Here is an 11906-nt window from a genome sequence, read left to right on the forward strand (position 1 = left end):
GCATATACTGCATGTACCAACGCACACATCTCTACAACTGTTTAACCACCTTCTCTGCGATTCCAGCACCTTTCTCAATCTCTCATGGGTTCGTACTGTTTCTCAGAAGGAGTGAAGTGACTCACTTCTCTCCTCCATCCAGCCTCTTATCTTCCCCTGCCAGACCCAAAGCTCTGCAGCCTCTCCTATGGAGGGCCATTAACTACACTCGGAGACCCAGGCTGAGCAACGTTACAAGCCCAGCCAGGTGACTGCCGTCTGGGCTTTATCGTCTCCCAGGTCCCCTGAGACTCACACTACCAGGTGGTGTGAGACTCTGTCCTATTAACCAACTGTTAGGAGGGATGGAGGGAAGGATAGGGAGATGGAGTGAGGCTAGGGAGGGCTAGGGAGGATGGAGAGATCTGTTTATGGGCAAACAGAAGTAGAGGAAGGGGGGAGGATAAGAGTGAGAGCCGTAGGGAAGGTAGGAGGGATGGCTGTTTTTTTTCGGACTATGGAGGAAGAGGAGGAGGAAGAGGAGAAAGACATGAATGAGGGGAGAGGTAGAGGAAGTGTGAGCGAGAAGATGCTGAAGGACGAGGTGAGGTAGAGGAGGAGGGCTTGTACAGGGCAGCGGGTGGACATCGTTGAGACAATACTCAATACTCAAATACTCAAAGACAAAACATCTACTGTATGTGCCCTCTAGCTGACCTGACAGACAAAACATACCTCTGTCTGCTGCCAGACACACACACACACACACACACACACACACACACACACACACACACACACACACACACACACACACACACACACACACACACACACACACACACATGCCATTCCCTCCGTTCCAGCCATTATTATGAGCCGTGCTCCCCTCAGCAGCCTCGACTGACACACACACACACACACACACACACACACACACACACACACACACACACACACACACACACACACACACACACACACACACACACACACACACACACACACACACAAAGATAAATAAAGTTCAATAAAGTGCCTGATAGGCTGCTGCCATGGCAGCAAGATAATTAATTGTCCTCAGATCTCCGGGTGCTCAGATCACTGAGGATGTGTCAAGGGTTTATATGTTTAACTCACACAGGGGCAACTTTAATTTGCATTTCTTCTTCCACAAGTGTCTTCTGTATTACCTATGTTTCGCTAGTGCATCTCCTGCTTTCCCCAGTCCCTATTGGTACACAGGTGTGTGTGTGTGTGTGTGTGTGTTTAACACTTTACAGCCAACCTGTAGCCAACCATTCCTCCAACCAGTGACTGAGTGTAGGATTCACAGCTGGCCCCTGCATGTGTTCGCTATGAGAGAGGAAACTACTGTGATCTGCAGTACTCTACACACATGCCTCATTATGTGGTGAGCTAATTAGTGTGTCAAATTGCACTGCATGCCTACACATGTTGCTACCATCTGCACAGTGTGTACCGTACGAGGAGAACAGGCTGCTCTTCATATGAGTCCCGGGAAAACACGTTTTACAGTCTCTCTTTACCAATTATTAAATCCTTCTAATTAAAATGTGTGTATTCTGTAGTGTAACAGTGTACCCTTTGGCAAACCTTATGCACCCTTATCTGTACTCCATTGGGCTTATGGTAAAACTGCACGATTTCCTTGTAAGGACGTGATTTATTGTTGATTGACAGATGTCTGCTTTGCTTCCTATAGTGACAGCCACGTGCAGTGTCGTGTTTGTTTTTTGTTGAGAAAAAAAGTCGAGAGCGAGAGAGAGACTCAATTTGGCGCGGTGGTCTGCTATTGCAAATTGACGGAAAGCGGTGCCAATGTAAAATTGACAGATTTCTTTCCTCAGGGCCGTGGGGTGAGACAGGAATGTACCTTGAGCCTCGCCCTCTTCAACATTTATTTCAATGAATTGGTGAGGGCACTAGAACAGTCTGCAGCACCTGGCCTCACCCTTCTGGACTCTGAAATCAAATGTCTACTGTTCGCAGATGATCTGGTGCTTCTTTTGCCCAGATTCTGTCAGACTTGGACCCTGACAGTGAATCTCAGCAAGACAAAACGTTACGGTGTTCCGAAAAAGGTCCCGTAGCCAGGACAATAAATACAAATTCTATCTGAACACCGTTGTCCTGGAGCACACAAATAATTATACCTACCTCGTCCAAAACATCAACACCACAGGTAACTTCCACAAGACTGTGAACGAGCTGAGAGACGAGGCAAGAAGGGCCTTCTACACCATCAGAAGGAACATAAAACTTGACGTCCCAAATTAGGATCTGGCTAAAAAAACATACTTCAATTACTTATGGAACCCGTTGCCCTCTTTGGTTGTGAGGTCTGGGGTCCGCTCACCAACCAAGAATTCACAAAAATGGACAAACACCCAATTGAGACTCTGCGTGCAGAATTATGCAAAAATATTCTTGTGTGGAACGCAAAGCCCCAAACTGTGCATGCAGAGTCGAAGTAGGGCTATACCTGCTAGTTATCAACATCTATAAAAGAGCTGTTCAGTTCTACAACCGCCTAAAAACCCTCACCTACAAAGATATGAACCTAGAGAATAGTCCCCTCAGCCAGCTGGTTCTGGGGCTCTGTTCACAAACACAAATAGACCCCACAGAGCCCCAAGACCAAGACACAATTAGACTCAAACCAATTATGAGAAAGCAAAAAGATAACTACTTGACAACCTCGAAAGAATCAATACAATTGGAACGCTATCTGGCCATAAACAGAGAGTACAGAGTGGTAGAATACCTGGCCACTATGACTGTCCCAGAATTAAGAAAATCCTTGACTTTGTAAAGATTCAGTGAGCATAGCCTTGCTATTGAGAGAGGCCGCCATAGGTAGACCTGAGAGAGAGAAGCCAGGCTATGTGCACACTGCCCACACAATGAGTGGGAAAACGAGCTGCACTTCCTATCCCCCTGCCAAGCATGTTACCGCCTGAGAGATACATATTTCCCACAGATCACATGGACCCACAAATGAATTTGAAGACAAATCAAACATTGATAAACTCCCATGTCTGTTAGGTGAAATACCAGTGTGCAAGATTTGCGGTCCGTTGCCTTGAGGAAAGGGCACCCAGTGGAGAACAAACAGCGTTAGAAATACCACCAATATGTATCTGCTTATTTATCTTCCCCTACTATTTGTACTACAGCTATTTGCACACTGCTAAACACGTTCCACAGCTGATAATGTAACACTTGAAATGCCTCTCTTTTTCAACCCTTTGTGAGTGCAATGGTCGCTGGTCACTTTCTAATAGTTTTCTGTTGATATTGTTTTGTGTCTTCTCACTTGTGTTTTTTTTGTTGTTTTGTTTAAATCACTCGCTTCGGCAATGGAAACACATGTCTCCCGTGCCAATTGAAAATTGAGAGTGAATTGGAGAGAGAGACCGGTCATGTCCCCTAAACTGACAGATCAACATTGGCCTGCCAGTGACCTCACAGAGGTCGAGGGAGGGGGATCACTGTGTCTGCTATAGAAGGTTGGGGGGGGGGTGGAGTTCACACTAAGCAGTGGTGTCGACCCCTGTTGTATTAGGCGCACATGACCAGTGACATTTGATTTGCTATTTCAGTGTTCACATGATGTCAAAAAAGTGCGAAAGTTTCGCTTGAGTGCTTGTTTTCGCGCGTAGCCTACTGCGAGTTGTGCGGCATACTGGCGTCAGCACAGTCGGGACTGAGTCGAGGTGTATACAGTACAGGACGTTCCCATCAGTTGTCTGTCCCACCCAGCAGGACGCGTGTGTTCTCCCTCAGTCAGACCTTGTCTTGTCCTTTTATCCAGTTACTCTGTGTGCTAAAACCGCAGACAGCCCTGTAACATAGCAGACGTTCTAATTTACTGTGGCACAGCTAACGCTGACAGGCTAACAGACAGACAGGGGAGTCTGACTACCGACACTGACAACACCAAAAACCTGTCTCCTGGTGTCTTCCTTTCCCTTAAAGTATGCGGTATCTGACAGGGGTGATTTTGTGTGGTTTTCTTAAGGGGAAAAGTGTCCACTTTCGATCACAAGGTAGATGGACCAGAACACAATGGAAGACATGAAACCTCTCCTGTCAAAAACAAAACAACAATGAGTTGTGTGCCTCAAGCGCTAATTGCTACAGTTTCGAATGGAAACATTGCCGTGAGGGGTTAAGTTAGTTCACCCATCTGCAAAAACATGGCAACCCTCGGTTAATGTCAGTCCTGTTCTGTGCTGTACCATCGTCTGAAGCGTATCGCTGTATCAACATGCATACTTGGCATGTCTCACATTCTTGGAGTGGACATGTCCCGATCTGCAGCACATGGTACCTCATGGCTCTGATAGGATGGTAACGATCACTGTCTGTGATAACAGGAGTCGCATTAAATCACTGCACATAGAACAGACACACAATGAAAGACAAAGCAGTATCAGATCAAGATAGACCCCAGGGCCGTCTATTTAGAGACAACAAATGAAATGGAGTTGAACAAGAACATGAAAACAATGTGCAAAATTAAAGAAACGTTCTGCTGGTTGCTTAACTGAGCCTGACTTTTGGAAACAAAGCCGGTTGCACAACATGTATTTTACTCCATAATCCTGACTGATGTCCTCTCTGTCTCTGTCTCTCTCTCTCTTCCCTGTCTCTCTCTGTCTCTGTCTCTCTCTGTCTCTCTCTCTCTCTCTCTCTCTCTCTCTCTCTCTCTCTCTCTCTCTCTCTCTCTCTCTCTCTCTCTCTCTCTCTCTTCCCTGTTTCTCTCTCTTCCCTGTCTCTCTCGTCCCTCTCTCTCTCTCTTCCCTGTCTCTCTCTTCCCTGTCTCTCTCGTCCCTGTCTCTCTTTCTCTCTTCCGTCTCCCTCGTCCCTGTCTCTCTCGCCCCTGTCTCTCTCTCTCTTCCCTGTCTCTCTCTCTCTTCCCTGTCTCTCTCTTCCCTGTCTCTCTCTTCTCTCTCTCTCTCTCTCTCTCTCTCTCTCTCTCTCTCTCTCTCTCTCCCCTGTCTCTCTCTTCCCTGTCTCTCTCTTCCCTGTCTCCCCCAGAGTCGCCCCCGGAGCGAACGGGCCGCCGACGGAGCATGCCTGGTGGTGCGCCGGACAAGATCACCCACACCATGGAACCTGCCGCAGCAGCCACGCCCTTCAGAGTCACCGTGAGTACTCGCCTGCCGGAGCATGCAGCGTGTGTGCCTGCACGCGCCCGTGTGTGTCAAGAGCGTGTGAGAGGCAGAAAGAAAGAAATACTAATTGGAAGAGAGACTTCCGGAGCCAGAGACATGTCACGTCAACGCGAATAGAAGTATGGTCTGGTCTCCAGGTGGTTCTATGCCAGTCTGAATCTCATTGAGTTTCTCCATAACACCCATTCTGAATACACTCTGATGTACAGGTTGTGTGGAGTTATTGAGCTTTCCAGCCGTTGTGGAATGATTCATCTGTGGTGCAATAGGACTCATTTCGTTTTCTCTTCACATGTGTTCTCCTGGCTGGCTCAAAATGAGCCACTTCACTCAACAGATATTTGAACTGCTACTTAACAAACTGCAGAAATGCAGACTCTGTGAGTCATCCATAAGTAGCTTGCCACCTATAAGCAGAGCGCATCCCCATCAAATTAGAGATGAGAGTGGAGAGGAGGACCTCTAGGTGAACGGTACACGGTCATCAGGATACATTCAGGATGCAAACCAACTCTTTTACGTTGCAGATCCAATGGAAATGCTTCTCTGTCCACTCTGACTGGTTCAAACAGAAATTATTCCTATAGATTGACAACATATACATTAGCTTCACCCGTGTTGGTTACCAAGGTTTCCATCTTTTGTCGAATTCAAGTTGATGGAGCTCCTGTCTCTGTCTACTCGCTCTCCTTCCATCTATCTGTCTCTATGACAATGCCAAAACCCTCCACTCCACGCCATGTGTCCACAGAATACTATTGCTGTCTGTTGACCGTACCTACAAAAGATAGTTGATGTGCCTCTGACACTAACCCCGTGTAGTGGAAGCCATATTAAAAACACATGAATGCCAACGGGAGCCGTCGGGTTGAACTTCCACAAAGTGAGACTGCAGTGTGTTTTATGAACCGAGCAGTTGTTTCCACCAGGTTTTAATGGCAAATAAAGCTGCTGTGGATTGGCTCGTTGAGATTATGAGTAGAGATCGGTAGTGTGGTTGTGCGTGTAGACGAAGTGTTGTGGCAAGGGGTTGCGCCTGCCGTGGCTAAACATTCATGGTGCGCGCGCGCGCGTGCCCGTACGAGCGAGAGGGTAGGAGAGAAGTTGAGAGAGAGGTGAGAGGTGAGGCGAGAGAGTGCAGAAGAGGGACAAAATGGGGCGAGAGAGAGGAGACAAAGTGTTAGTGAGACACAGAGGAGTCCGACAGACAGCGGGTAGGCTTTATATCCATCGATCGGGTGTCAGTTAAGCTGCTCCCCTGCAGGGACCAGAGGAAAGAAGATAATGAGAAAAGAGAGGAGAGGAGAGGAATGGAGAGAATGAGAGAGGAGAGGAGAAAAGTGATGAGATGAAGCCACTGTGTCTCGCTGAAGAGTCACATGACCATTTCTCTTTCTCCTGAGTCATGAGGCCATTAAGTTCACGTTTGGATATGATATGATAAGAGGTAGAAGGTACCTGGCCCATTAGGCACTCTTCTAGGATCAGCTTACCAAACTCAATCCATCCCTTAAACCATAAGCGATAAAATCTCAAACCTAACATAGAATCATAACATAGAACCCCCCCCCCCACAATAGATTTAGACAATAGATTTAACATCAGCCTATCTGCAGACTGTTCCATATGTTTGTCATTACAGTGCCCTCTTCTGGCAAGTAAGGGTACAGTCCACTTTATGCCCAATGCGTTTACTTAGATGCAATGTAGTGTGTGAATGCGTATGTGTGAGTGAGTGACATCCCTCACCCTCCGTCCATCCTGGCCAGTTGGTGAAAGGACATCCCAGCTCTTAGCCCCCTCTCTCCTTCTGAAATACCAGTCCTGACATCTAAAGTACCCCCTCCTAGGCTTTGAGCTAAATCTGTCAAAATGACTCTCTCACACAGTTATCCCGGCCCCGGACTCTGTCATGCAAACACACACACTGATTCGATAAGAAGACTTCACACACACTTGGTTGAAGAATTCTCTCTCTCCCCCAAACAACTAACCCATACTCTTAGAATTTTTATTTTTTTATTTAACTAGGCAAGTCCGTTACAAACAAATTGTTATTCACAATGGCGGACTACCCCAGCCAAACCCTCCCCTAACCCGGACGACGCTGGGCCAATTGTGCGCCGCCCTGTGGGACTCCCGATCAAGGTCGGTTGTAATATAGCCCGTGATCAAACCAGGGTCTGTAGTGACACCTCTGGCACTGAGATGCAGTACCTTAGACCGCTGTTCCACTCGGGAGCCCATGTGTGTGTAGGGTTCTTTGGCTGACTCCATAAGAGAACCCCTTTTTGGTTCTGGATAAAAAAAAAACTTTGTGGAAAGTGTTCCACATGGAACCCAAAAGGCTTCTACCTGGAACCAAAAGGTTTTTTACCTGGAACCAAAAAGGTTCTTCAAAGGGTTCTACAATGAGACTTTCCAAGTGGCTCTGCGGTTTAAGGCACTGAGTCTCAGTGATAAAGGGGTCACACAACCCGGGATCACACCAGGGTTTGTTATCACAACCGGCTGTGATCAGGAGTACCATAGGGCAGTGCACAACTGGCCCAGCGTCACCCAGGTTAGGGGAGGGTTTGGCTGGGGTAGGCCGTCATTGTAAAATACGAATGTGTTCTTATTAACTGACTTGCCTAGTTAAGTAAAGGTTAAATAATTAATAAATGTGGACAGGTGACAAACTATTTTAGGTTCTAGATAGCACCTTCATGCTAAGAGTGCAGGATACACAATTTTGTCCTGTTCTCCGCTAAAGTGGAGAGAGTGGTGCCAACCCAATTTGACTCTTCTCGTACAGCCACACAACAAACCCTTGAGGCTGATTGCAACGCCTCGGCAAATTGATTCTGAATTAGGACTTCTTCTCATCCAATCTCTCCCTCTATTCCCTCCCACTCTCCCCCCTACGTTCCTCCCCCTCGGTCTCAGATTGTTCTAGGGGTCTAATTGGAGACTCTGGCCCAGTGATTTTGTGTGTGTGTGTGTAGGGGGGGGGTTCAACAAACTGCTGGCGCAGAGGAAACGGGAGTATGGACACACAGGTGCAAGTCTGCATGGATATGGTTAAAAAGCAACACATTTGAAGAAGTTTTGGAATGGCTTAGTCGAAGTCCAGTTCTAATCCCGATTGAGATGTTGCGGCAGGACTTGAAACGAACCGTTCCCGCTTGAAAACCCACAAAAGTCTCTGAGTTACAGCAGTTCTGCATGGAAGAGTGGGCCAAAATTCCTCCACGGCGACGTGAGAGACTGATCAACAGGAAGCGTTTGGTTGGAGTCGTTGCTGCTAAAAGGTGGCACAACCAGTTATTGAGTGCAATGGGGCAATTACTTTGTCACACAGGGTGAATTGGGTGTTGCGTAACTTTGTTAATTCAATAAATAAGTATCACGTTTTTGCTGTTATTTGTAAACTCAGGTTACCTTTATCTAATGTTATGTTCTGGTTGAAGATCTGATAACATTCAGTGTAAAAAAAAAACATGCAAAAATATAGGAAATCTGAAAAGGGGCAAATACTCTTTCACAGCACTGTAAGTGTCAACAAATCCATATTTGATTGTGTATTCTAGGGCTTTACTGTACCTTGCCGTATGTTTACTCTCTGTTAATTTACTCTCGTGTACTGCAGGTCCTCACTGGATGTATTGCTATATTATTATCTGCTATACTCTGAAAAATACTGGGTTAAATGCAACTCAGCTTTGGGTGAATAGTGGACAGAACACACGTTTGGTTATTTTTGACCCAGCCGTACCATCATGCACACTCTCACCTACACACACACACACACACACACACACACACTAGGCCTAATTAGCTGTCAGCCTAGGTGAGTTGGGACCTACGAACGAGGCTGTTGTGACGGACAGTGTGCTAACATGTAATGGTAAAGGGGTCTCCTCTGGCTGTGACAGCCGTATCGTCATGACGCCACTCCGTTGCTACCGGCATGTTGCTAGCGTGTTCTCACAACGATAACCACCAGGCTAGGAGAATGTGTGTCACAATAATGAACGGAAAGGTGTCGTTCTGTAAACAGCCTTTACTGTTAACAGTCAGAGGCATGTTTAACGTGTTTTACATAAATGAGTTTGGTGTCTTGGATGGTGGAATGTTATAAATGGATGGAGGTTTGAAGAATATTAATGTTATTAAATTAAGTCATTTAAATGCGGTGAAGTTTTTATGTATTCAAGTGTTGATCATCTTTTATAAGCACAGGGTTTGGAAATATGTGGAAGTATGGATCGTTTGCGAGAGCATCTCACGGCGATCAAAGCGATAGTTTGAATGGCATTTAAGGTTGAGTTGAGGACGAAGAGGGCCGTCCCAGTACAGGTCGTAAGTCGTAAGGTGCAACGAGGGAAGGTGTCACTTCATGTCACTTCACTGTGTTAAACTGTGTTAAACTCGACCCAAAAACTCGACCCAAAATGCCCTCCGTCCCGTGTTGTCTTAGTGTGGAGCGGGTCCACGCGGGTCGGAGAGAACCGGGCAGTGACAAGGGCCTGATCGGCAAACCAACCAGCTCACACATCACTTATACAACACATATGAGCCATGAGTCTCCAGGAGGGAGGTGGTCCTTTACTAAGTTCTCTTTTGCTCATTCACCCTCTTTCACCCCTCTCTCTCTCTCTCTTGTATTGCTCATCTCTCGTTCCCTCCTGTTTCTCTATCACACCCTCTCTTTCGTTCACTCATGTCTCTCTATCTAATCAGGGCCAGGATTGCCTACCCCTGAGCTAGACGAATGGCTCACCTTGGCAGGGCAGTGTCCTTGGTTCCCTGAGGCTCGGGTGGTGGATGGTAGTTGTAACCCACTCCTACCGAAAGGAGTGTGATCAGAAATGATCAGAAGTGATCCGAAAATAGACACCGTCAACTTGTATGCAATTCGCGACAGGCAGTACATGAATTTGTAAACAGAGCGTTTCAAATCACAGAGTAAATAGGCCAACACAGCCTCATCATGTCCCCCAGATCAAATATGAGTCAGAGGAGAGAGAGAGAGAGAGAGAGAGAGAGAGAGAGAGAGAGAGAGAGAGAGAGAGAGAGGAGTAGTACTGGGAAAATAACCTGTAGCTTTTGTCCGTCCCTCCCCCTCTCTCTCTCTCGAAACAGCCTGTAGCTGAGGTTCAGGTCAGGGGAATGAGAGACAGGGAGAGAGAGACCAACAACGCAAGCCAAAGCAGCCAGCCAGCCAGCCACTAAATACACCCCCCCTCCATTACCCTACAGGGACAGGGCTCCATTCACTTACTGTAGTTATCTGGCTAAGAGGAACGGATGGGGCTTTCATTTGTTAGCTCAGCGCGCGTGCAGTCCTAAACTCTCGCAGGGAAAAAGAGGTCGCCTTTGTGTGTGTGAGATGTGGAATTACTTCTGCTTTTTAGAGGGTTATAGAGTCGTGAGTGTGTGTGTGCGCGCGTGTGTGTGTTTAACTATTCCCCACAAGAAGAGTAAATGACCCAAAATTTTACCAACTGAGGACAATTTGTTAGTACCCACGAGGTCACATGCTATTTCTAGGGGGTTTAGGGTTAAGGTGAGAATTAGGTTTAGGGTTAGGGTTATGGTTAGGTTTTGGGGGGTTGAGGTTAGGGTAAGGGTAAGAGTACTTGTTTGGTTTAGGGGTTAGGGAAAATAGGATTTTGAATGGGACTGAGTTGTGTGTCCCCAGAAGGTTAGCTGGACAAGACTGTGTGTGTGTGTGTGTGTGTGTGTGTGTGTGTGTGTGTGTGTGTGTGTGTGTGTGTGTGTGTGTGTGTGTGTGTGTGTGTGTGTGTGTGTGTGTGTGTGTGTGTGTGTGTGTGTGTGTGTGTGTGTGTGTGTGTGTGTGTGTGTGTGTTAGTGGGTGTGTTAGTGGGTGTGTTAGTGAGTTGGGTCACTCCTGTTCCCAAATTAAAATATAGCCTACATTTGGTGTATCATTTTTTCTGCAAGAAATGTATGTATAATTATATATGTATATAATTCTGCAGAACTTAACATGTGAGAGCTTTCTTTCCTGTATTGTTTTTCATTTTAACATGTATTTTGACAGGGAGTCAATGCTGAGAGCGAGGTCTCTTTTCCAGATGAGCCCTGTATAGCACCGCAATACACAGGGGAAAAAACACAATAAACACATGAAACTACACATTCATATACACAATCAAATACAGGTCATTATACACAACAATACACGATAAGCAAAGCCCAATCATTTTTTTTTTAAACGGGACAGATTCATCATGTAAACAGTCTGAAATACCCAAGAGGCATCAATCAATCCCGTGGCCAGATTTCAGTTTCCATTTAACCCATCTGAACATCAGGCTACTGTCCCCTTGACGCCATAGGCCTATTTAAAGTCCCTGTCTTCCGTCTGTCGAATTTGTAAAGCGCCTCGCCATCATCACACATAACATAGCCGGTCACCCGCTTTATCATCCTCTTTCACCAATTTCTTTCCTAAACATGACTTTTCGGGCCCCTCCCTTCTCTTTATTTCCAGCTCTCCATTTCGCCGCTTTTCTCTTATTGAATTCAACTCTGACGTCTCTCTTTGCCACCGTGGATCAGCCACCACTTCCCAAAAGCAAAGTGGCGATTGGCATGTTCGGCTGCTTGTCGTGCGTACAGTTATAGGCCCTAAAAGCTTAGGCTTACGCACTAACGGCAGATAGCCTAAGGTAATGAACGGACAACCTCAATGTATCCGCACAATGTAGTTGT

At 46.5% G+C, this 11906-nt stretch overlaps 1 protein-coding gene across 4 annotated transcripts in view; it reads left to right on the plus strand.

The window, feature by feature from the left end:
* LOC118385569 (disabled homolog 2-interacting protein-like) overlaps positions 1 to 11906 on the plus strand; it is a 235590-nt gene that overhangs the window by 97242 nt on the left and 126442 nt on the right. For all 4 annotated transcript variants that reach the window (XM_052521327.1, XM_052521326.1, XM_052521325.1 and 1 more), the window contains one exon: positions 5047 to 5156. In XM_052521327.1, the coding sequence (XP_052377287.1) occupies positions 5082 to 5156 (75 nt within the window). In that variant the 5' untranslated portion in view covers positions 5047 to 5081. The remainder of the gene's footprint in view (positions 1 to 5046; positions 5157 to 11906) is intronic.

Source organism: Oncorhynchus keta, chromosome 6, assembly GCF_023373465.1.
Source record: "Oncorhynchus keta strain PuntledgeMale-10-30-2019 chromosome 6, Oket_V2, whole genome shotgun sequence".
Taxonomy (NCBI): domain Eukaryota; kingdom Metazoa; phylum Chordata; class Actinopteri; order Salmoniformes; family Salmonidae; genus Oncorhynchus; species Oncorhynchus keta.